At 49.6% G+C, this 22,384-nt stretch overlaps 1 protein-coding gene and 1 pseudogene across 2 annotated transcripts; both read right to left on the reverse strand.

Moving 5' to 3' along the window:
* Window positions 1–5,181: 5,181 nt before the first annotated feature.
* LOC113833892 lies at window positions 5,182–5,770 on the reverse strand (annotated as a pseudogene).
* A 10,590-nt stretch (window positions 5,771–16,360) lies between these two features.
* Cplane2 (ciliogenesis and planar polarity effector 2) lies at window positions 16,361–21,765 on the reverse strand. Of its 2 annotated transcripts, none has more exons than XM_027399908.2 (6): window positions 21,622–21,765; window positions 21,200–21,348; window positions 18,124–18,276; window positions 17,491–17,615; window positions 17,157–17,293; window positions 16,361–16,958 (listed from the first exon to the last, which is right to left on the reverse strand). In XM_027399908.2, exons 1-6 carry the CDS (start codon window positions 21,762–21,764, stop codon window positions 16,709–16,711), a joined length of 957 nt encoding a protein of 318 aa, XP_027255709.2. In that variant the 5' UTR covers window position 21,765; the 3' UTR covers window positions 16,361–16,708. The 2 variants fall into 2 exon arrangements, with proteins under 2 accessions (XP_027255709.2, XP_035295328.1); XM_035439437.1 differs by having other exon boundaries at window positions 21,680–21,763.
* Window positions 21,766–22,384: the final 619 nt, after the last annotated feature.

A 22,384-nucleotide genomic window follows, 5' to 3' on the forward strand; every position in this document is an offset into this window, starting at 1 on the left:
CCCGGTTTGTACCCCTAAATAGGAGCGCTATTCCATCTGTGAGGTCCTGCTCACCTTTTACAGATGGTGACATTGAGGTTGTAAGGGTGTTGTTAACAAGAACAACCAGGGGCTGGAAAGATGCCTCAGTGGTTAAGTGTACTTGCTGGAAAAAAGAAAGAAAGAAAGAAAGAAAAAAGAGTACTTGCTGCTCTTCATAGAGGAGCCAGACTCAATCCTCAGTATCCACACGGCAGCTCACAAGCATGTGCAACTCCAGTTTCAGATTGTCTGACACTTACACACATGCAGGTCAAACACTCAGACACATAAAGGATAAACATGAGCCAGGCAGTGGTGGTGCACGCCTTTAATCCCAGCAGAGGTGGGCGGATCTCTCTGTGAGTTCAAGGCCAATCTGGCCTACAGAGAAAGCTCCAGGACAGTCAGAGCTACACAGAGAGACCCTGTCTCAAGAAAACCAAACCAAACCAAACAAATAAATAAAAGTGAATACATCTTAAAGAAAGAAAGCAAAGAGTAGCCCTATTGTCTGACCCCCCCCCACACACACATGCCTGCACCCTTCCCCACTGACTGTAGTTGGAGATGCCCTGCTGACCTACCTCAGTACCGCTCCCATCCTTTTTTGCTTTTTTCCAACTTGGTGGGTAGGTAAGGACGTTGATCTTGGGATATTAAGCCTCCTGCCTCTACCTTTTTGAATGCTGGGATTACAGAACACCACCACACCCAGTTTACACAGCGCAGGGGGTGGGACTCAGACCCTCTTGCATGCCAGGCCTGCATCTCCAGCCCCCTGCTAAGTCTTTCTACTGCTCCTCCCACACCACAGGGCCGGCTGTGCTTTATGCCCAGACCCCAGTGAACTCTCCCTCCGAGTAGGTTCCTTAGCTTGTCATTGATGACTTTAAATTCAGAGCCGAGTCCTCTACTCCTCCTGTCTGCTTTGCCCTCCCTGAGCAACCATTGCACTTGGTGAGAAGACACTGACTAAAGTGTGTGTGTGTGTGGGGGGGGACGACAGGGTTATGTCAACATGGCACAGAGAGCAGGAAGAAGGTGGAGAAAAAACTCCAACCTTCTCGTCCTCCCAAGAGACGCGACCCTGTCCCCATTCTGGAAACCAGCTGGCTCCGACTTTGGGGTAGGATACGGCGGGAGCTCTAGATAACTTCAGGGGACTGTGCTTCTGTTGCACCGGGCCGGGTGAAACAGGCCAATCTCCAGAGTAAAGAACCTTCCCCGGCCCTCTGAGACCTCAAGGTAAAAGGGAGCGTGTCGTGTTCAGGACCAAGCGGGAACTATTATCGGGAATCTGGCCAATCCCTGCTCCACTCCAGAAGGCGGGGCTTGAAAGGGCGGAGCCCAGGCGTGGAGCCGACGAAGGGGCGTGGTCAGTCGAGTGTGGATGGAGCCGGTCCGCGGGTCTTACGGACCTAAAGTAGCGGCCTTTGGTGGACCGCCAGGGGCTCCCTTGAACTTGGTATCACAGAGGGCACATTCCACAGGAGCCAAACTAACAGATGTAGGGAGATCGGAAGGAGCTGGGGAAAGAGGGACCAGAGAATAATCACAGTAGCAATCTTTTTCTTCAGTTTTGTCCAGACAGATTCTCTTTTGTAGCTCAGGCTGGCTTCAAAATGACTAGGCACCCCTGCTAGACATGTACTGCACATTCAGGCAACACATTCATACCCATCAAAGTAATAAAATAAACTTTAAATAATAAAGTAAGCTTTAAATTTATTTTACATCATAGGAGTGTTTGCTTGCATGCATGGCTGTGCACCACGTGCGTGCTTGGTGCCCACAGAAGCCAGATGAGGGTGTCAGATCCCTTGGAAAACTGTAGTTACAGAGGGTTATGAGTCATCACGTGGGTGCTGGGAACCTAACCCCGGGTCCTTGCCAGAGCAGCTAGCAACTGCTGAGCCATCTCTACAGTTCCTTGACAATGGGTGTTCACAACGACCTTGTTGTATACTATATATCCTCCTACAGCAAGTTGGCCAGTGTCAGAGCCTGAATTTAACCACGTTTGCAGGTCTTAGACCCGGGCTCAGTCTTCCTCCAAGTGGACAACGAAGCCAGAGGCATGGCCAGCATTTTCCAGTAGTGAGGGGGAGGTCCCCTGGGGGTCCCAAGAGCCTCTCGGGCGTGGACTTCAAAGAGCTCTGCACTCCTGCCCTTACCCGCCGCTAGAAGTTGGTCCTGCAGCTTCCATCCAGCAGACTCTGAACAGCTGTGTACGAGACAGACTCAGTTTCCTGTCGCTGCAGCTAGGTCCCTCTTTACTAGAGTCAGAGCCTCGCCCCATCCAGGCTCATCGCTCCTCCTCTTCTATGCTGAGCACCTTCTCTTCTCCAAACTCGCCACCCTACCGCCCCTGGCCACCCGGGCTCAGCACCCCCGCCCCCTTTAGACCCCGCCCCCTAGGTCGAGCACCCTCCAAGTCAGGCCCTGCCCTATCTAGGCTTAGTACTCTGGGATCCTCCCAGCGAGGCCCGGTCCCACCCAGGCAGGCTTCATCCCTCCGGGACCCAGCACACTGCCTCCTCCCAGAATGGCTTGGTCGCACCCAGGTTTAGCGCAGTGTCCCTACAGTCGCTCCCACCCTCCTCAGTGCCTGATGGGTCTTCCTCGTGCAGGGTGTGTGTGCGCTTGCTCTGGATCAGGGCCAGGTGAAGGGCACAGGCACCAGCGTGAAGTTGGCAAATTCACTCTGCTGGCTGTGGTATTCTAACTGGTACGGGAGGTGTGGCAAACAGTTGGAGGGAAGGCCTTCAAGAACCAATCCTACGTAACTCACCCCGAATTCAGCTCCAACTGCAGGCTCACACTAAGCTGTGCTTGACCTGAGATTTGCTAGGTCATGGGCCCTAGAGGAAAACAGACTATTATTCTGCTTAATGAACATAGCAATAAAATGACTCCTAAAGACATACTGCTACAGCCATAGATCAGTGCATTGCTCAACCTGAGAAGCTGCTAGCAGGGATAGGAATTAACAGAGAGGCCCATAGCTCTCCAAAGACTTTCACAAACCTAAACGGGAGATGTTTATCATACCCCCAGGCTCTGGGATCTATTCCAGAGAGGGGGCAGAGCCAGAGGTGGTAGATAAATCCAAAGGAAACTGAATTTTTCAGACTCAACAGGGCAAATGCACATACGAACTCGGAGACTGTGATAGCATGAGCAAGACTTAATCACGTTCAAGACAAAAATCCCAGCATGCAGAAGGTGAAGTGGGCACAACCTCCCGCCCCTAACCAAGAGGCTTTTTGCAATTGATACTGGCTAGGAAAGGGGAAAAGTTTTCTTCAATGGAGTGACACCTGGTGTATCAACCACACTCTGCAGCCTCATGCTCAGGAGTAGCTGGCCAACACAAAGCTGACTCCAAGGTTTTTGGCTTGCGTTCTGCTTTGGTTTTTGGATTTTTTGAGACAAGGCTTCTCTGTGTAGACTTGGCTGTCCCTGGAACTCACTCTGTAGACCAAGCTCGTTGTTAATTCAGAAATCTGCCTGTCTCTATCTTCCAGGTGCTGGGATTAAAGGCATGCACCACCACCGCCCCAAGATTTGTTTTAATTTCCTTTTTTTGTTTGTTTGTTTGTTTTTTTGTTGTTTTTTTGTTTTTCAAGACAGCGTTTCTCCGTGTAACAGTCCTGGCTGTACTGGAACTCAGGGTGCCCTCAAACCCACTGAGATCTGCCTGCCTCTGCCTCCTGAGTGCTGGGATTGAAGGTGCACACTACCATTGCTCAGCTCTTTTTATAAAAAATAATTTATTTTTATTGTAAGTGCACTGGTGTTTTGTCTACAAGTATATCTGTGTGAGGATGTCAGATCTTGGAGTTACAGACAGTTGTGAGCTGCCATGTGGGTGCTGGGAATTGAACATGGGAACCTCTGGAAGAGCAGCCAGTGCTCTTAAACACTGAACCATCTTTCCAGCCCCCTTGTTTTGTTTTTAAAGAGAGAAGAACATGAAGTTTGGTGGGTAGGGAGGGGAAGAGGATCTGGGAGAAATTAGGGAGGGGAAAGATATGAACAAAATATATTGTATAAAATATATTTATAAATAATAATGAACCATTTCTTAAAAATATCCAGTGTTTATAGTATAAATGTGCTTAGAGAAACCTACCATGTGGTATATATATATATATATATATATATAATATATATATACATATATATATATATATATATATATTCTTTTAAAGATTTATTTATTTATTATGTGTAGAGTGTTCGGCTTGCATGTATGTCTGCTGGCCAGAAGAGGGTACCAAATCTTATTACAGATGGTCATAAGCCACCATGTGGTTGCTGGGAATTGAACTCACGAACTTTGGAAGTGCAGGCAGTACTCTTAACCACTGAGCATCTCTCCAACCCCATGTGGTATATTTTATTTACTAATGTATACTATCATAAGCACACAAGCACAATTATTATTTTTTAAATTTTTTCATGTGTATGGGTGAGTTTTTCTGTTTTTTTTTTCTTTTTTGGAGGGGGGAAGATCATCAAATAACTTTATTATAAAATGTCTGCTATTTATTAACAGTTGTTCTTCTAAAGACACAAACATGAGAATCAAGTACCACATCCAGAGTGACTCACCTCTGCGTCTAGCGAGTCACCAGGACAGAGACAGTAGGGCTATCCCCAAGTCTCAGCTTCCTCACTTACTCCAGGGCTCCAAGCTACTTCTGACAAGAGAAAGGAAACCACTAAAATCTCCAAGCACAGGGAGGTGACTTAGGGCTACTGATGCTAACTGCTGCACATCCCAGCCTGGAACTCTAGCAACAACATCAAACAGCTGCTCCCATTGCTCTTTGCTGTCCTGATGGGCCAGCCTTAGTCTGTCTTCTGCATACTGCCGAGCACAAGTGCTAACAACCGCATGCAGGGGACGTGTTCAAGTTTAGGGGTTTGTTCAGGATAGCAGTGCTTAAACCTCTACTGTGGTCAGCCCCTGGGACAGGCTGGTCAAATGTGGCACAATGCATGTGTTTTCCATCGAATACGGACACCACCCCAGTCAAGGCCAAAATCTTGACCTCGGTAGTGGCATGGTCGACTCAAGTTATATTCGTATGAAACAGGAATCCATTTCATTTCTTCATTAAATGGAGTTTCCCAAAGGCATCAGGGATATTCTTAGGAAGTGTCTTGGGGTGGTGTTGGAGGATCCTGGCATTCAGATTCTGGAGTGGGAGCTGGCATAGCTGCTCTTTTTTTTTTTTTTTTTTTTTTTTCTGGGCTGCCAGGAACTCATGGATCGCTCGATCTATCTGCGGCCTGAAGATGTGATTTAGTTTGGGGTCCACCCTGCTTCCAACATGCCTGACTGGACCACGCTCTGCCTCAGTCCATCTCGCAACTGGTTCTGGTTCATTGCAGGATTCCATTCCTGTTGGTGACACAAAATTATCCACTTTCTGCCTCAGGTTCTGGTAGGCTGGCTTGGTGTCCCGGCGGAAGCTATCGAACAGGCCACGGCTCTGGAGCTGCTCCACTATGAGAGCGATGAGGCAGCGAAGCGGGGTTGGCCAGCCCTGCCCCCGCGGGTCCCGAGGCCTGGCCTGCTCTGGGCCCCGGCACTGGGCTGGGCCGTGCTGGGCAGGCACAGAGGGCCCCACGGAGGAGGCGAGGCGGCAGGCCCTGGGGGCGGCAGGGTGGGGGGCAGTGGGGCCCACGGCGCTCCCCGCTCGCAGCACTCGTGTACGTGTGTTTTGCCCGAATGCATGTCTGTTCACATGTGTGCAGTGCCTGTGGAGTCCAGAAGAGAGTTGTACATCCCCTTGGACTGGAGTTCCAGTAGGTTGTTGGAAGCCATGAGGATGCAGGGAATCCAATATGAGTCCTCAGGAAGAACAGCCAGTGCTCTTAACCTCTGAGCTCTCCCAGCCCCCATTTCCCTGTTCTTTTCTTTTAAGTAGGGTCTCACTATGTGGACCAGGCTGGCCTCAAAATCACAGAGATCCGCCGGCCTCTGCCTCCAGAGTGCTGGGTGACCATACCCTGTCACCGTTTCCCTATTCCTGGCCCCATGCCTCCAGTCTCTGGCCTCTGCCTCCTCCCATGACCTCTATTGCCCTCCTCCACCACTCATTCACCAAGACCAAGGGATGGGTCATGGGCTCCATCCGGATCAACCTGTTTCTGATGCCCTGGGCCCTCCAGGCTGCTGGCTGTGGGATTCCAGTCCGATTTCCACTCAGATGCTGAACACAGGCAGATGGGCAGAGTCAGGAATCTCTCCATAGAGACAGCAATGAGCCCAAACTCTGGAGCCAAGGGAGGGAAGTATCAGGCTTGCACACACATGCACATTCCCAAGTCACACGGCTGGGCCACTGCTCACCCTTCTCTAGGCATTCATCAAAAACCCTCACACTAGCTGGGCAGTGGTGGTGCATTCCTTCAGTCCCAGCACTTGGGAGGCAGAGGTAGGTGGATCTCTGTGAGTTCCAGGCCAGCCTGGTCTAGAAAGCTACACAGAAAAACCCTGTCTCAAGAAAAAAACAAACAGACAAACAAAAAACCAAAACAACAAACCCTCACCCTAATTTCATAGTTGTCACAGTGTTGCAGATTTTGAACCACCCTGGCGACCTGAAGCTGGGCTAGCTGGGGCTTCCACTGCTGGGGTGGAGAAACTGGAATGGTGTCACAACAGCCTGTGCCAGAAACTGCCACTTCAAGTCCCCCAGATCCCTTCAGAGCAGGTGCCATAGTTAGTCCCCCTTTACAGAGGAGGAAACTGAGACCTCGGAATTCTACCAAGGCTCCAGAAACTGAAGTCAGGACTCAAACACAGCCACTTGGACTCTGGTTGGTGCTCTTTGCTCAGCGCCCCAGAACTCAGGTCATTTTGGTCTCTGTAACTCATTCTCTTCCCAAAAGAGTAATAGATGCCCAGCAGCTACCAAATGCTTCCCTGTTTACAGAGGTGTCATTGTCCCCATTGTGAGAAACTGAGGCTCAGAGAGCAGCAAAGCCACACTGCCCACCAGAGTCTGGGCTGGGACTTGTGTGATGTTTTGTTGATGACCTAACAAATAAAGCTTGCCTGAAGATCAGAGTGCAAAGCTAGCCACACTAGTTAGCCATAGAGGCCAGATAGTGGCACACACCTTTAATCCCAGCACTCAGGAGACAGAGGCAGATGGGTCTCTGTGAGTTCAATGCCACCCTGGGTTACATGAGAGTGAATCAGTCTGAAAGAGAAACAGCTCACACCTTTGATCCCAGCACTTGGGAGATGGAGACAGAAGTGATATGGCTGGGCAGAGAGAGGCATATAAGGCCGGAGGAGACAGGAGCTCATGGAGTCTGAGGTTTGGTGGAGAGCAGTGCAGTCTGAGATAGGATCACCCCTTTGGTCTGAGCATTAGTAGAGGTGAGAACTCTTTAGTGGCTGGCCGCTTTGCTTCTCTGATCTTCTGCTTTAACCCCAATACGTGTGCCTGGGTTTTTTGTTTGTTTGTTTTATAATTCATGCTACACTTGTGCCCGGGTTTCAGGCTTTCAGTCAATGCTTCTTCCTACTGTGCTTTCAGGGACAAACTTGGTAGACACACACAGGGCACTTTGCTGGGGGCTTGTGACGGTATGGCTGACTCTCCTCCCTGCTGGTACTGCTCCCTTTGACCTGAGAGACCCCGGAGGCAGATCCTGCCCCTCCAGGCTTGAAGATGTAATGACGCCCACTCCTCACCAGCCAGCTACCCAGGTGTTCTCACTCTACATGCTTCTTGCGGCACCGCCCAAGAGACCCCACACGCCGGTGGGCCCACTACACGAGCTGGCATGCATCCTCGCTCTGAAGCCAGACCACAGCTCACCTCCAGGCCGAGGTGTAGCCCTCTCTCCATATGATACTTTGGATCCCTGGCCACTAAGAGTTAACCCGTGGGCAGGGCTGAGTAGACTTGCCAACCACCACTCCAATACCCAGGAAGCCTCCCCCCCCCCATGGCTCTGAAGAGACGGTGGCCTATATTTACTCTTCAGCCTGTTACTGACTGATGGCATATTTGTGGTGCCAGAAGATGCAATATGGTTCTTTTGGAGACTCTCTTTCCACCCTGCCAATGACAGTGGTAATTATATCGTAATAGCTTCTTCTGGGATTTCCACCCACTGTGGCTCCTAACCAGTCCTCATTAAAGACCAGAGGCTCCCATAGGGAAAGAAGCAGCTCTGAGTCACTTCTGAGGCCCCCTTCTGGACACCCCAGTATGAATCCAGGCTGGCCCCTCGGAAGGAAAAGACTGATGCATTCAATATCTCGGGGGGGGGGGCGGTTCTGTCCCTCCCCTTAGGCTGAGTGAAGGAATGGAGGGAGGGCTTGGGGGACCACAGCTACCTAGTACTGGGCCAGGTTACACTGGAGGAAGCTCCAGTTCAGGAGAGAACAAGCCAGCCTCAAGCTCAGCAGCCAGTCCTGTGTAAGATGAATCTGGAGTCCAAAGGCGCTGCTCCTCCACCAGGTCCTTGGTTGGGAAGAAATCAGGTTTAAAAGTAGTAGGGGTGAGGACCATCCTCATTTGACCTTGAAAAATGCCACAAATTCAGGGCTGGAGAAATGGCTCAACCATTAAGAGCACTGGCTGCTCTTCCAGAGGACCTGGGTTCAATTCCCAGCAACCATATGGTAGCTCACAACTGTTTGTAAGTTCCTGGGGGGAACCCAGCACCCTCAAACAAACATGCACACAGAGAAAATACCAATGCACACAAAATAAAAATAAATAAATTTTAAAAAGGAAAAAGAAAACTGCCATAAAAGGGGAGGAGTGGGAGTGTGGCTGAGCTGATAGAGTGCTTGTCTAGCATGCACAAAGCCCTGGGTTCCATCCTCAGCCGTCATAAACTGGGCATGGAGGTGCATGTCTGTGATCCTAGTTTGCAGAATAATCTTTTTGTACACTGTGAAGATGTGTCACTATGATTGGTTTAATAAAAAGCTGAAGCCAGGCGTTGGTGTTGCACACCTTTAATCCCAGCACTCGGGAGGCAGAGGCAGGTGGATCTCTGTGAGTTCGAGACCAGCTTGGTCTACAAGACCTAGTTCCAGGACAGCCTCCAAAGCCACAGAGAATCCCTGTCTCAAAAAACCAAAACCAAAACAACAAAAAGTTGATAGATGCCTTGTTCCTGCTCAAACAGGACAACAACAACAAAATCATCCTAAGCATATTGTTCATTTCTTACTTGTATCAAGGCAAATATATATGTTACCTTTAAAAGTTTAAATATGTTTTAGAAAAAACAGACCAGACACCAATAAAGACAACTAGCCCAGGTGAGCCAGCATCTCAGAATGCCTCTGTTGTGGTATCCTAAAATTCTGCATCCAGAACTGTTAGCAGAAGTTTCTGTCCTGCCAGCCAGCTCCCAAATAACCACACAGAGACATATTATTATTAATTATAAGTACTCTGCTGATAGCTTAGGCTTGTTACTAACTAGCTCTTTCAACTTAAATTAGCCCATATTTCTTATCTATGCTCTATTACATGGCAGTACCTTTCTTTCAGCATGGCACGTTCATCTGCTTCCTCCCATTGTGACTGGAGACTCTGCCCTCCTCTTCTCAGTGTTCTGTCAGTCTGACTCCCCTGCCTAACCTCTTCCTGCCTAGCTACTGGCTGGGTAGCTATCTATTCAACCAATGAGAGTAAAGCATCTTCGCAGTGTACAAACGGATTATTCCACAGCACAGAACAACTTCAAAGCTGCTGGCTGAGATGGTTCAGCCTCACAGGCTACTCCAGCCAGGACTTCAGATAAGCCTTGCACTTTCCCATCATGCCAAGACTGGACAACAGATAGTTCTCCCAGGACTTGACCATTATCCCAATTTTCTCAGGGTTCCCCAAAGATGCTGTCACCCCCCAGACAACAGGAAGCAGTCTAGAGAACACAGAACTCACATTTCCAAGAGGTGGGGTGGGTGGTTTTTGGTCATTCATTGGGGTATGAGTGTTTGTCATTGTTTAGGGGGGGTTGTTTGCAAATTGTTACTGGTCACACAGGGTAAGGGAGGAAACTAAGCGAGGGAGTCTGAATTTAAGGATCTTTTTCTGAAAAAAAAAAGAGGGAGGGAGGATATGGAAAGGATGGGATAAAAGGGTAGATTGTTGAGTCTACTTTAAAAAGCAACTACTTGTCTTAAATACTTTACATTTGTATGGATTTTTGGATATTGATACAAATTTAAGGTTGTTTTGTTATACTATATACATGTTTCTACTCTTGTTTAAGGTATTGTACCTATGCAACTCATTAAAAAATGTAATGTATAATTAAGAAATACAGGTTGGTAGTCATCTATAATAAACTTCAGGTATATTTTTAAGGTTAAACAGAGATATATTTTAGAGAGACAGGTGATTTTCAAACACTTCAAAGACCTTCAGAATATGGCATTTAATGTGTTTTAATAATCCAAAGCTTTTCATGACAGTGAGACATGTCTGTTCCTGGAAGCACTAATTTTGTTTAAAAAAGGATGATGGGCATTGAAGAACCTCTATATGGAGTGGCAAAAGTTAGCCACTGGGCAATAAGCTGCCCTTGCCTTGACCACTGACAATATACTGTTCAAATTGGACAAGCAGGGCACAAAAGAAAGTGATTGTTGAACCTTGCCAAGACAAGGTAGGACAGACCTTCAAATTCCCTACTTAACAGAAAAGTCTCAGATATTTGAAATCTGTAGGTTGAAGACTCACGCCCCAACATTGCAGAGGAACCTTGGGTGACTGTCCAGGCAGCTGGATGTCTCTGTTGTTTCTATAAATTTGAAAGTTGTTTGCTCTGCACTTCCTGTGTACTCAAGTAATATTTTATCCTTCTCAGATCTCTGGTGGAGTTGAAGACAAGATAGTTATGGTTAGTAAAAAAAAAAAATACCTTACAAAAGAAATGCAAAGTGTATAAGGTCTACAGAGTGAGTTCCAGGACAGGCTTCAAAGCTACACACAGAAATCCTGTCTCCAAAATAAATAAATAAATAAATAAATAAATAAATAAATAAATAAATAAATAAAAACCAAGGCCGGGCTCATGCCTTTAATCCCAGCACTCGGGAGGCAGAGGCAGGTGGGTCTCTGTGAGTTCGAGGCCAGCCTGGTCTCCAGAGGCAGTGCCAGGACAGGCTCCAAAGCTACACAAAGAAACCCTGTCTTGAAAAACCAAAAACCAAAAACAAAACAAAACAAATTTTGGATGGATGAATGGATGGGTGGGTGGATAGATGGTAGGGGGATGGGTGAGTGTGGGGTCATCAATGGATGGATAGGTACTTGGATGGACAGATAAGCGAATGTGTGGGTTAGTGAAGGAGTTGACCAATAGGTGAGTAAACAGAAATAAATAATTGGATAGATAGATGCAGAGGGTTAGAGAGACCAGTGCATGGCTGGGCAGGAGGTTGAACTGAAAAAAATCAGTAAATCTCTTTAAGGGCAAACAAGTGGGTAGGAAGGGCAGATGGACGGGTGGACGGACAGATGGATGGGTGGATGGGTGGATGGACAGATGGACAGATGGATGGGTGGATGGACAGATGGACGGGTGGATGGAAGGATGGGTGGATGGGTGAACAACCAAGCAGATGAAAGTCTGGTTGGATGGTTGGTGGATATGAGGATGGATGGATGGATGAGCAGCAAGGTTAATTTACCAGTTTCACCAGTGTTAACTGACTGTGTACACCTCTGCAGTAGACACTGGGTATCCCACAGTGATGGTTTTTCCACGTATGTGCCTTCTGCCTGAAGAAGCCAGAAGAGGATGCTGAATCCCCTGGAGGTGGAGTTACAGACCCATCATGTGGATGCTGGGAACCAAACCTGAGTCCTGTGGTAGAGCAACCAGTGCTCTTAACCACCGAGCCCCCTGAAGAGACTCCATCCCTGAGACGACTCCACTCCTCCTCTACCTGCAGCATGCAATAGGCTCCATGCCTAGTGTAACACCAGCAGTCCCCATGGCAAGGTCGGGATGGCCAAGAGCATCACTTAGCTGTGCTCCTGGGAAGCCAAATGTCAAGGTAGACCAGGTCCCCCACAACTAACCACTATGAGAAGTGGGAAATGAGGTACTGCTGCATTCTTGGGGAGAAAGACGGCTCAAGAGAGACTTGTCTCTGGCTACTCCAGCATCCTTGGTGGGGTGGTCTCTCACCTGGAAGAAAATGCTGCCACTAGGGAATGGTACATGAGTGCCCCTGTGGTACCCAGAGATCCCGGTCATTGCTGGGTTTTTGTCATTGCTTCAGGTGTGAAGGGTTGGGTAATCAGAGAACCAGATGTGCTGGAGCCAGGAGCTGCTCAAGCAGCCCAGCTGGGCCACTCCTCCCTCCATTCACTATCATTTACTTGAGCTAAAGACAGAATAGAGGAGGAGGTCTCCTGGCAGACTTGAGTCCCTTCCGACTCCCTTCCATGCTCTCAGCCTAAGAGTCACCTCTATGGTAAGAATGGTCTCTGTACCGGTGCAATAGTGGCATGAAAGCTTTGGAGTAATCAGGCAACCAATTACTTTCTGATTGGATTTGAGGTCTGCCTCAGAGGAGAAGGGATTCATGTCTGGTACGGTAAGAGTGCTCAAAGGCTCTGGAGGTCATAGGCTCTCGCAGGGACCCTTATACTGTTGCTTTGCTAAATGGACATGTTGTCAAACTGCATTCTAAATATTTGCTTATACCCATGGATTAGTGCTGCTCTCAACCCCTTTCTGCAGTGGGTAGCAGTTAGTGCAGAGATTCATAACTAATCAAACCACAGACAGCAAGAGACTGTTGAGTGCTCAGGATTAAATAGGACACATATATTTCAACCCCACCCCCAGCCCAAGGCTCAAGGAACAATACCGAATAAGGGGCAGAAAGAATGTAAGAACCAAAGGATGGAGAGAAGGAGTGTGAAATTCTGTCCTCTGGGCATGGCACAGATGTTTGCACTCAGGAACTCACTGTAACTATGGTTACCTGCATTAGATCAAGCCAGTGAAATCAGTGAACATTCCAGCAGGCGGCACTGATTGGACTCAGTGGGTTACAAAAAAGAATGGATATGAAGATGAGATAGGGATGTGTTGTCGGGGGTGGGGCTGATGGGGGATGTCCTTCCGTATGCTGTGAATATGTTTCTCTTATCGGTTGATGAATAAATGCTGATTGGCCAGTACCCAGGCAGAAAGTATCGGTGGAGATACTAGACTAGGAGAATTCTGGGAAGAGAAAGAAGCAGGGAAGCCATTGCCAGAGAGTGATGCCATACAGCTACCAGGAAGATAAGATGCCGGGCATTTTCCAGTAAGCCAAAACTATGTGAAGATACTTAGATTAGTAGAAGTGGGTTAATAATGAAGAGAGAGCTAGCCACTAAGAAGCCTGAGCCATAGGCTCAACAGTTTATAATATAAGCCTCCGTGTGCTTATTTGGGACTGAAAGGTGGCAGGACAGGGCTACACAGAGAAACTTCTGTCTTCAGGGGTGGGTCAGGGGAAGCTATAGACAGGTAAGATACATTGTATACATGTATGAAACTATCAATGAATAGAAGATATTCTAAAATGAAACAAAAGGGAAGACCTCAGCAAGTCAGCATTCTGGCACCTTATCATGGTGTTGGGCAGGGCTAAACTTTTCCCTGGGTAGGTTGCGTGCTGCTGTTACCTCCCCTAGACAGCAGGTCTGCTGAGCATATAGACTGTGTGTGCTCACTCAGTTCTCCCTCATCTTCTTGCTGGACCATCCCTCATGTAAGCCTCAGTGCCTCTCCTGTGCTTTCTAAAGGAGTTGAGCACTCACTCCTGACATTGTCCTAGCCCCCATCCTTTATCTCACCCCCCCCCAAGTCCTCTGTTGATTTGCCCTGACCTTTAGCCCCACCCCTAACTCTGCACACTCCTAGCTCCCCTAGACTGAACCTGGCACATGAAGGTTAGGAGAGGCACAGGCTGGCCAGAGAGTAAGATCTAGAAGCCTGGACAGAAAACTCAGGCTCCATCCAGGACTTAGCCATGGACTCCTATGGCCTGCCCAGCAGCCTCTGCATGACCTGGTCCTGTGTCCCAGTACCTTGCTGTGGATCATCCTCTCTGACATCCTACGGCCCAGCTGGCTGCTCAACTGGCAAGAACTTGTCTAGTGGCTCAGTATGCCCAAGGAGTGAAGGAGCAGGGGTGGAGAAAGAAAGGAGAAAGAGAACAGGGACAGGGAAAGGAAGGGAAGGAGGAAGGGGGAGGAAGGGAGGAAGTCCCCAGCAAGGTATCTCCCCTCCTGCAGGATAGAAGCAAGATGGGCAAGGGTAGCTAGTGAGAAGCCTGGCCCACCAGTATAAGGGCTGTTTGCATCTTTGAAACCTTGACTTCCTGTTCCTCTTAGGGCTTCACCCTCACTATATCTGTTGGATGTGAGAGGCAAGAGAAGACAGCTGGAGAGCCCCCGGGGAGACAGTGGGGCTGGACCTGGCTGCACACATCCCCACCCTCCTAGTCCCAGGGAAGAACCCTGATCCCACCTGGGGTGTGATCATCAACTTTGTCCTCCAGGGATCCTCAGGAAATTTCAGGAATGTGGGACATCTCAGAAGAAAGCTGTAGTTACCAAATGGAGGGAACCCAAGAGAGAGATTCCGAGGGTGTACTGCAACATGGTGGAGGCAGAGCTGGCCAAGCACAGAGGGGCTCCCATGACACCTGACAAAGGACATGGAGCCTTGGGGCTATAATTTGCCATGCTGGGCTCCAACTCTGCCTGCCCCCCATGCTTCCTTTTGGAATGGAATTGTTGACTTGGTGTCACTGTGAGTTAGATATATGTAACTTATTCTGGGACTGTTACAGGGACTCTTCAATAGGAGATAGCCATGAACCTATGGCAAGGTGACAGCCTGGGTCTGCACCGTTTTCCCACAGGCCCAGCTGTCTGAACACCTCCTAAATGGACGTGCTGTTTTGGGACATTGTGAACTTTTATATTGGAAGCTGAGCTCTGGTTGCTGAGAGTGGGCTGTTTTTGAGACAGGGTCTCACTATGTAGCTATGGCTGTCTTGGAACTCACTACTTAGACCAGGCTAGCCTTGAAGTCCCAGAGATTCACCTGCCTCTGCCTCCAGACTAAAGGGGTGTGCCACGGTGCCTGGCTGAGTGGGGTTTTACAGTATAGCACCACTCCTGTTCTGGTCTTGCTCTCTCGGCTTCCTGCCTGTCACAGTATGATACGGATTTCGTGTGTCTATCAACACAGGCTAAGCGCCTTACCCTGCCATGGCCTCTTCACCATCATGGGCTAAAGTTTCCTAAACCATGAGCCCATATTGCTTCTGTCACTTTGTTATACTAACATAAAAGTTACTCAAATCCAGCCGGCAATGGTGGCGCATGCTTTTAATGCCAGCACTCAGGAGGCAGAGGCAGGTGGATCTCTGGGTTGGAGGCCAGCCTGGTTTACAGAGTTCCAGGATAGTCAAGAGCTGGAGAAACCCTGTCTCCAAAAACAAGCAAACAAAAGGTAAGAACTGCTGACATTAACATCCATTCGGCGTCTGTGACTGATGGGGCTTGGTTGACAAGGTCCTAAACATAAGGACTGTGACTGGATCAACAGAATTGATTGTTACTGGGTAAACAGAAATTTAAATTTGGGGTTCCTCAAGAATCCTCTAGATTGGATTCCTATTAACTAGGACTGTCCCCCCTTTAATTTGCCCCAAAGATCAACTACCTTGGGCATCTAGTTCCCAGTTAATCTGAATGGTCTGTGTCAGCTCACAAATCCTACCCTGCTGACTGTTACATAAAATGTGCTTGCTTTCCACCATTTTGCTGTTTTCTCTGCCCGAGAAAGGAGAGATAGCCTTGGCACACTGACCCCAGTAAATCTTTCTACCCACAAAGTGGTCTAGATCAGTGGTTTCAGTGGCGTTGCTTATGCTCTCCCTTTTTCCATACAGGAGAGCTAGCTCAGGCTACCCCACATCCCACTCTCTACTCAGTAGGGAGGGCCCTTGGTCCTGCCCAGTGGTGTTTTCTGACTCCTAGGCAAAGCCCTTGTCTGAAGGCGTGTTTACAGCTTCATAGCAGTCAAGGTCAAGAGAGAAGGGCTAGCTTCCTGGATGTACAGGTGGACCACTTCTCTCAGGCTCCCTTTAGCACCATGAGACTGGGTGCTGGCCATTGCGGTCTGTCCACAGAGACCTCTGGTAGCCTTATACATGCATTCATTCCATGTCTGCTGACTTGGGACGCTAATAAACTAGGAACATAGCTCTGAGTAGGTGCAGGGAGAAAACGAACAAACCCATTCTACAGAGTTCAGCCACTGAGATTCTAGAGTTTATCTGTTAGAGCAAATGGTGTTACTTGAACCAATAAAGCTCCTGGCCAAAGTCAAGAGAGGTCCAGGGTCCTTCTGAGGTGTCCCCCCCTACCATACCCTCGGTGGGTGCTGCAGAAGGGTGAGGGGTGGGGGGGCTAGGAGACCTTTCAGCTCTGGAGCTTGTGTCCCCACCTTACCACCAGGTGAGTGCCCTCCCTGGAAGGTTCTGAGGACAGAACAGGGTCCTTGCATTAGCCCTAGGTTCCATCATCTGTCCAAAATCACCCAAGGGATGGGTGTAAGGATCATCAGTCCTTGTCCCTACTCGGGATGCCGTCACCCTTCAGCCAGGGGTATTCTCTGGGGAACTGGGGAGCAGGCCGGCCACCACCTGGTCCTGGTGCCACAATTGTTCTGCAAGGCCATTGAGCACATGGGCAATGTCAGCCAGCCCAGCTCGCCCGTCCAGTGTACGCCCATCTGCCAGCCGCCGCCCTGGTACACTCTTCACCCGCAGCAAGGGCAGTTCCCAGGCCTGCCGGAAGGCTGTGAGGTCTCGCTCTGGCACGTCTGTGTGCATGTACTGGTCAAACCTGGAGGAGGGTTAAGGCTCCTAGCCAAGAGGCTCAGCTCACCACCCCATCAGACCCAGCCTTGGCCTTCCCTCTAGAGGCCACACCCAGAGGCTGGGGTAGGTCCTGGACACCCTTTGAAGAGAACCTATGGGTCGGACCTTACAGAGTGACAAGTACCTTACCAGGAGTGCGTTCTAGGGGCCGCTCAAAGGATACTTGGAGCCAATGACCATTTTGACGACCCCAGGAGCCTCACTGGCTACTCGGGTCAACTGTCCAGGAAGGTCTTCGAAGGAGGCGCGGTCAGTAAAAGAGAAGAGGAACAGGAAGGCATCTGCATTCTCTTTGCAAGCCTGAGGACACATGACATGTGACCACATGGCCCCATGGGCCCAGAGGTCCCCAAGAATGATCAGGAGTACCCCCAGTGCCAGTCAGAGCCCTGCAGCCCAGTACACTGCCCTCGGGTAACTAATGTTCAAGTCAGGATCCTGTGGACAGGGTGGGTCTCTGACAACCTCTGCCCACAGCCCGCCCAGGCCCAGCTCACCGGCAGCATGTGATCAAACTTCTTGAGGGCGGCCTCGCCACAGTCCCAGAACTCAAAGCGGAACATGACCACACGGTCGCTGGCCCTTAGCTTGGCTGGCCAAAACACCACAGTGGTCTGAATACCTGAGAAGAATTGGGATCAGCCAATCAGAAGTGGGGTGGGGTAGGGTGGGGCTGGGAAGGGGTATGAAGAAGAGCTACATCTCCACCCTGTGGGTCACCACCCCAACATGGAAGGCAAGGTCCCTGACCTGGGAGAACCCTCAGATCAGGAAGGAACAGTGTTGAGCTGCAGGAGTCCTTGGTAGACCAGGCAGAGTTGACCCACGCCACAAGAAAGCAGTCTCACTGCTTATATAGGGAGACCTCAAAGGTCTTGGGACATAGGATGGATCAGAAAGAAACACGAAAGGGGGATGGGCAGGTCTTGAGCGTCTACCTTTATACCAACTAGATCCGAGGTATGTAGCCACCACTGTCTCTGGTACCAGACCAAACAATATGACTTCCCAAGGTCACAGAAGAAATGGCATGTTCCGTATGAACCCCTGCTAATGTAGTCTGGGACCAAGTTCTTGCCTCCATCTCATGGAAGGCCACCAAGGACAGGCTGAGGGTTAGATCCACTCACCAGTCGTCTCATGGTGCACTACAGGAACTTCCAGGCCTGCCAGCTTTGCCACCAATGCCGTCTTGCCCACACCACTCTTCCCGGACACGAAGATCTTGTAGTTGGCTGTATCAATGGCCACTGAAGGGGGCAGTACCGGCCGTTCCAGCAACCCTGTGGCAAGGAGGGAGCCAGGGAGTTGGGGAATTAATTCTGCTCTTGCTCAGACCCTGGGAGAGATACCCGGTATCTAAAGCTAACTAGCCAGCTTGGTTCTCAGCCTTCGGCTCAGCTCTACAGAGGCCCAGAATAGACAGAGACCGGTTGCCAAGGATCTCACAGTTCATTTGCTCAAATTGTCAACTGCTCTAGATCTTTGCTGGGGGCCTAGATGACATACTCCTCTGGGCACACTTTTCTGTAAACATAGACAAAAGGCAGGGTATTTGCTTGCAGGTATGTCTGTGTAGCATATGTGTGCCCAGTGCCTGCCAAGGACACAAGGGGGTGTTGGATTCCCTACAACTGGGGTTACAGACAGTTGTGAGCCACCATGTATGCACTGGGAATCAAACTTGGGTCCTTTGGAAGGGAAACCAGTGCTCTTAACCACTTAGCCATCTCCAGCCCCTCATACATTTTATTTTGTTTGTTTTTGTTTTTGCTTTTGGACACAGGGTTTCTCTAGGCAGCCCTGGATGTCCTAGAACTCACTCTGTAGCCCTGACTGTCCTAGAACTCACATTGGTATACCTGTCTCTGTCTCCTGAGTGTTGAGACTAAAGGTGTGCACCTCCACCTCCAGGCTATACTTTTTATTTTTAAGTGAGTTATTTACAAATTGTCGTCACTACCATCATCAGTGACAAACGATTCTAGCTCAAACTTCACATGTGTAAGCGATGGCCAATGTGAGATTTGTATTAAGCATTTATTATTCTGTATATTATCATGTGGGAGTATGTCCATGTCACATTACACATGTGAAGGACACATTACACATGTGAAGCAAATGAACTGTGAGATCCTTGGCAACCGGTCTCTGTCTATTCTGGGCCTCTGTAGAGCTGAGCCGAAGGCTGAGAACCAAGCTGGCTAGTTAGCTTTAGATACCGGGTATCTCTCCCAGGGTCTGAGGACCTTTGAGAAGCTGGTTTTCTCCTCCCACCTTATCAGGCTTCTGGGGATCCAATCCAGGCCGTAAAGCTTGTGCTAGTTGAGCCATGTCACTGGCCCCCAAACACCAAGTTCTTCTTGTTGTTATTTTGTTTGAACTTTTGTATTTATTTTGATGAGTACCTACATGTATGTATGTATACCATGTGCATGCCTGGTGCCTACAAGGCCAGAAGGAGGTATTGTGATCTACCACTGGATGCTGGGAACTCAGCCTAGGCCATTTGGAAAAGCAGCTGGTGCTCTTAACTGCTCTCTCTCCAGCTCCTCCAGGCCACTTTTAAGCTTGATGTTTGAATTTTTGTTTGTTTGTTTTTGACACAGGGTTTCTCTGTGTAGCTAGAGTTCCTGTCCTGGAACTCTCTTTGTAGAGCAGGCTGGCCTCGAACTCACAGAGATCCACCTGCCTCTGCCTCCCGAGTGCTGGGATTAAAGGCGTGCTCTACCACTGCCAGACTTTGAAATATTGTCTATTGATACAGTTAACTATTCAATCTGGATTCCTCATACACAAAACGTGGTGTTTTACAGTTTCTTCTTTAATAGGGAAATATAAGCAACAGTATTTACAGCTACTAGAAATAAATCCCATAAAACCAAATCATTGATGTCTTTATGAGTTCTTAAAACTTTCACAGAGGGGTTGGAGAGATGGCTCAGTGGTTAAGAGCACCAGCTGCTCTTCCAGAAGACAGGGGTTCCAGTCTCAGGGGATCTCTCTGCTCTCCTCTTCTGACTTCTGACTGAGGACACTGCATGCATGTGTGCACAGATACACATGTCAGTATCACACACAGACACACAAAGAATACTTAATAATTAAAAAGTTGCACATAGCCGGGCGGTGGTGGCACATGCCTTTAATCCCAGCACTCGGGAGGCAGAGGCAGGCAGTTCTCTGTGAGTTCAAGGCCAGCCTGGTCTCCAGAGCAAGTGCCAGGATAGGCTCCAAAGTTGCACAGAGAAACCCTGTCTCGAAAAACAAACAAACAAACAAACAAAAAAAAAACCTTGCACATAAAAAGTCAAAAATGATGATATTGCGTAGTCTAATGACTTGAAGTCCTAAGTTTCGAGCTAGTCTCTATTCTGTTCTTTGTGGCACCAGGGACAGAACAGCCCTTGCATGCAGGGTGATACCCAGCCCTCATGAGATAGAATCTTTCAGTGTTGTCCAGGCAATCCCTGAATTTGTTCAGGCCAGTAGCCTTGGCCTGAACCCAAAGCAGACGCCATGCCTCTTGGCCTGTTAACTGGGGCCTTGCTTGGGTAATCTGCTTAATCCTGGGACACCGATGTCTTACCCTAGGCAGGAAGACACTAAAGGGGCTCCCCTTAGTGAGCCCCTTAGGTGGCACATGCCTAATCCCAGCACTCAGACGCAGAGGCAGGCAGATCTCTGAGTTCGAGGCCAGCCTGGTCTACAGAGAGTTTCAGGACAGCCAGGGGCTACATAGAGAAAAAGACAAAAACAACAACAGAAAGGGGTTGGGAGAAGGAGAAAGAGAGGGAGGGGAGAAGAAGGTTGAATGGTTGCAAGCCTGACTTTAATCCCAGCACTGGGAAGACAGAGGCAGGTGGAGCTCTCTGAGTTCAAGGCCAGTCTGATCTACATAACGAGTTCTGGCTACATAGTGAAACCATGTCTAAAAACAGGTTGCACAGAAGGCCACTGTGCAAAGTGCCCAGCAGAGGGCATGACCCCAGGTGAGGAGGGCCCAGTCAACAGCATCTCTGGTGACAGCTGCTGTTGGCAGGGATGGGCCGTTTCCATGCTCCAGGCTCCAGGCCCTTCACAAAGGTCCTCTAAGAACATGTGGGTGAGGCGGCCCTAGAGACTGCTGTGGCGCAGGTCCCACTGTCCTGTTTCTGCCACCCCAGGGAGGGCGTGTCAAGCGTTCGCGGTGAGGGAGGCACTTACCAAACTCCCGCCGGCGACTCTTGCGCAGGATGCAGGCTAAGTACTCCTTGCCCTCGACCGTCTCATGCCAGTCTGGGACAATCACCGAACCGTGCACGGGAGGTCTGGCCATGGCTGAACACGCAGTGAGGTTGGGATGGGGCAGAATACTGGGAGTAGGAGTGGAGAGAGGGGTAACCATTACCCCAAGCCCGCCCGGGGGTTCCTCTTAATCTCTCTCTGGCTCTCCCTTGGAGCCTGGCTCCTCACCCAAAGGTGCATTTCCATAGCCCCGCTCCTCCACAACGCTCGCTCTCTGCGCAAACAGCCCATCCTTGTCCTGGGAAGGTATTTCCACAAGCCTCTTCTGCCCTAGCACCTCCCGAGAGTCTCAGCCCCGTTTCACCTCTGCCTCCTAGACTCCCACTCCCGGGACCACCGACCTCCACACTTCCAGCGACCCGGCCGGCTGGACCAGGGAGGATCCCTTTAAAAGCCCGCCCTGTGGTCTCGCCCTGCCCGCAGAGCCTGCGTCCGCCAGGCCTAGCCGCGCGGTCCGCCAGGCGCATGTGCAGGGCGCTGCCATGGCGACGCAGGGGGAGGCGGGGCTCCCGAATTCAGGCCGGTCTTTTGTGGGTTCTGCAAGGTCTGCAGTTCCTTCCCTCAGCTGGAGCTCCTTCGGTTTTACCAGTCTGACCTCAGATTTTCCTCTCAACATGATCACCTCCCCCGCCCTCCCGGGGGCAGGAAGGAGGCTTCCTCGGTTCTCTGTACCTCAGTTTCCTCTTCTGCAAAGTGGACTTTAACATTAAATGCTCCCCCCCCCTTTTTTTTTTTGGAGATGGTCTCACTATGTATCCCTGGCTGGACTGAATCATCCTATGTAGACCAGGCTGGCCTCGAACTCACAGAGACCCTCCTGCGGCTGCCTCTCTAGTGCTGGCATTAAAGGTGTGTGCACCACCACGCCTCATAGCATTCTTTACAACAGTGTCTGGCCAACACAGCTCAGCCGGTTTGGTTATTATGTTGATGTTATTAATGTCACGGCCCCAGCAATCCTGCTCAGGCCTGGCCAGCATCAAACACTTCTGGATGCAGAAGTCAAGGAACTTTCTAAGAGGTCTGAATAGAGAGTCATCTGTTTACTAATTGATTTATTCATTCCTTTTCTGCAGCAGTGACCAACCCCCAGCTGTGTGCTCA

This window comes from Cricetulus griseus, chromosome 2, assembly GCF_003668045.3.
Source record: "Cricetulus griseus strain 17A/GY chromosome 2, alternate assembly CriGri-PICRH-1.0, whole genome shotgun sequence".
Taxonomy (NCBI): Eukaryota; Metazoa; Chordata; class Mammalia; order Rodentia; family Cricetidae; genus Cricetulus; species Cricetulus griseus.

Bases quoted from the DNA above. Each gene is read 5' to 3' on its own strand.
- Cplane2 (XM_027399908.2), bottom strand. From the start codon at position 21,764: ATGGCAGCGCCCTGCACATGCGCCTGGCGGACCGCGCGGCTAGGCCTG. The intron at 18,277-21,199 runs GTAAGTGCCTCC...TCCTTGCCACAG, and splicing joins GAGTCGCCGGCGGGAGTTTG to GGTTGCTGGAACGGCCGGTA. The intron at 17,616-18,123 runs GTGAGTGGATCT...AATTCTTCTCAG, and splicing joins AGTGCACCATGAGACGACTG to GTATTCAGACCACTGTGGTG.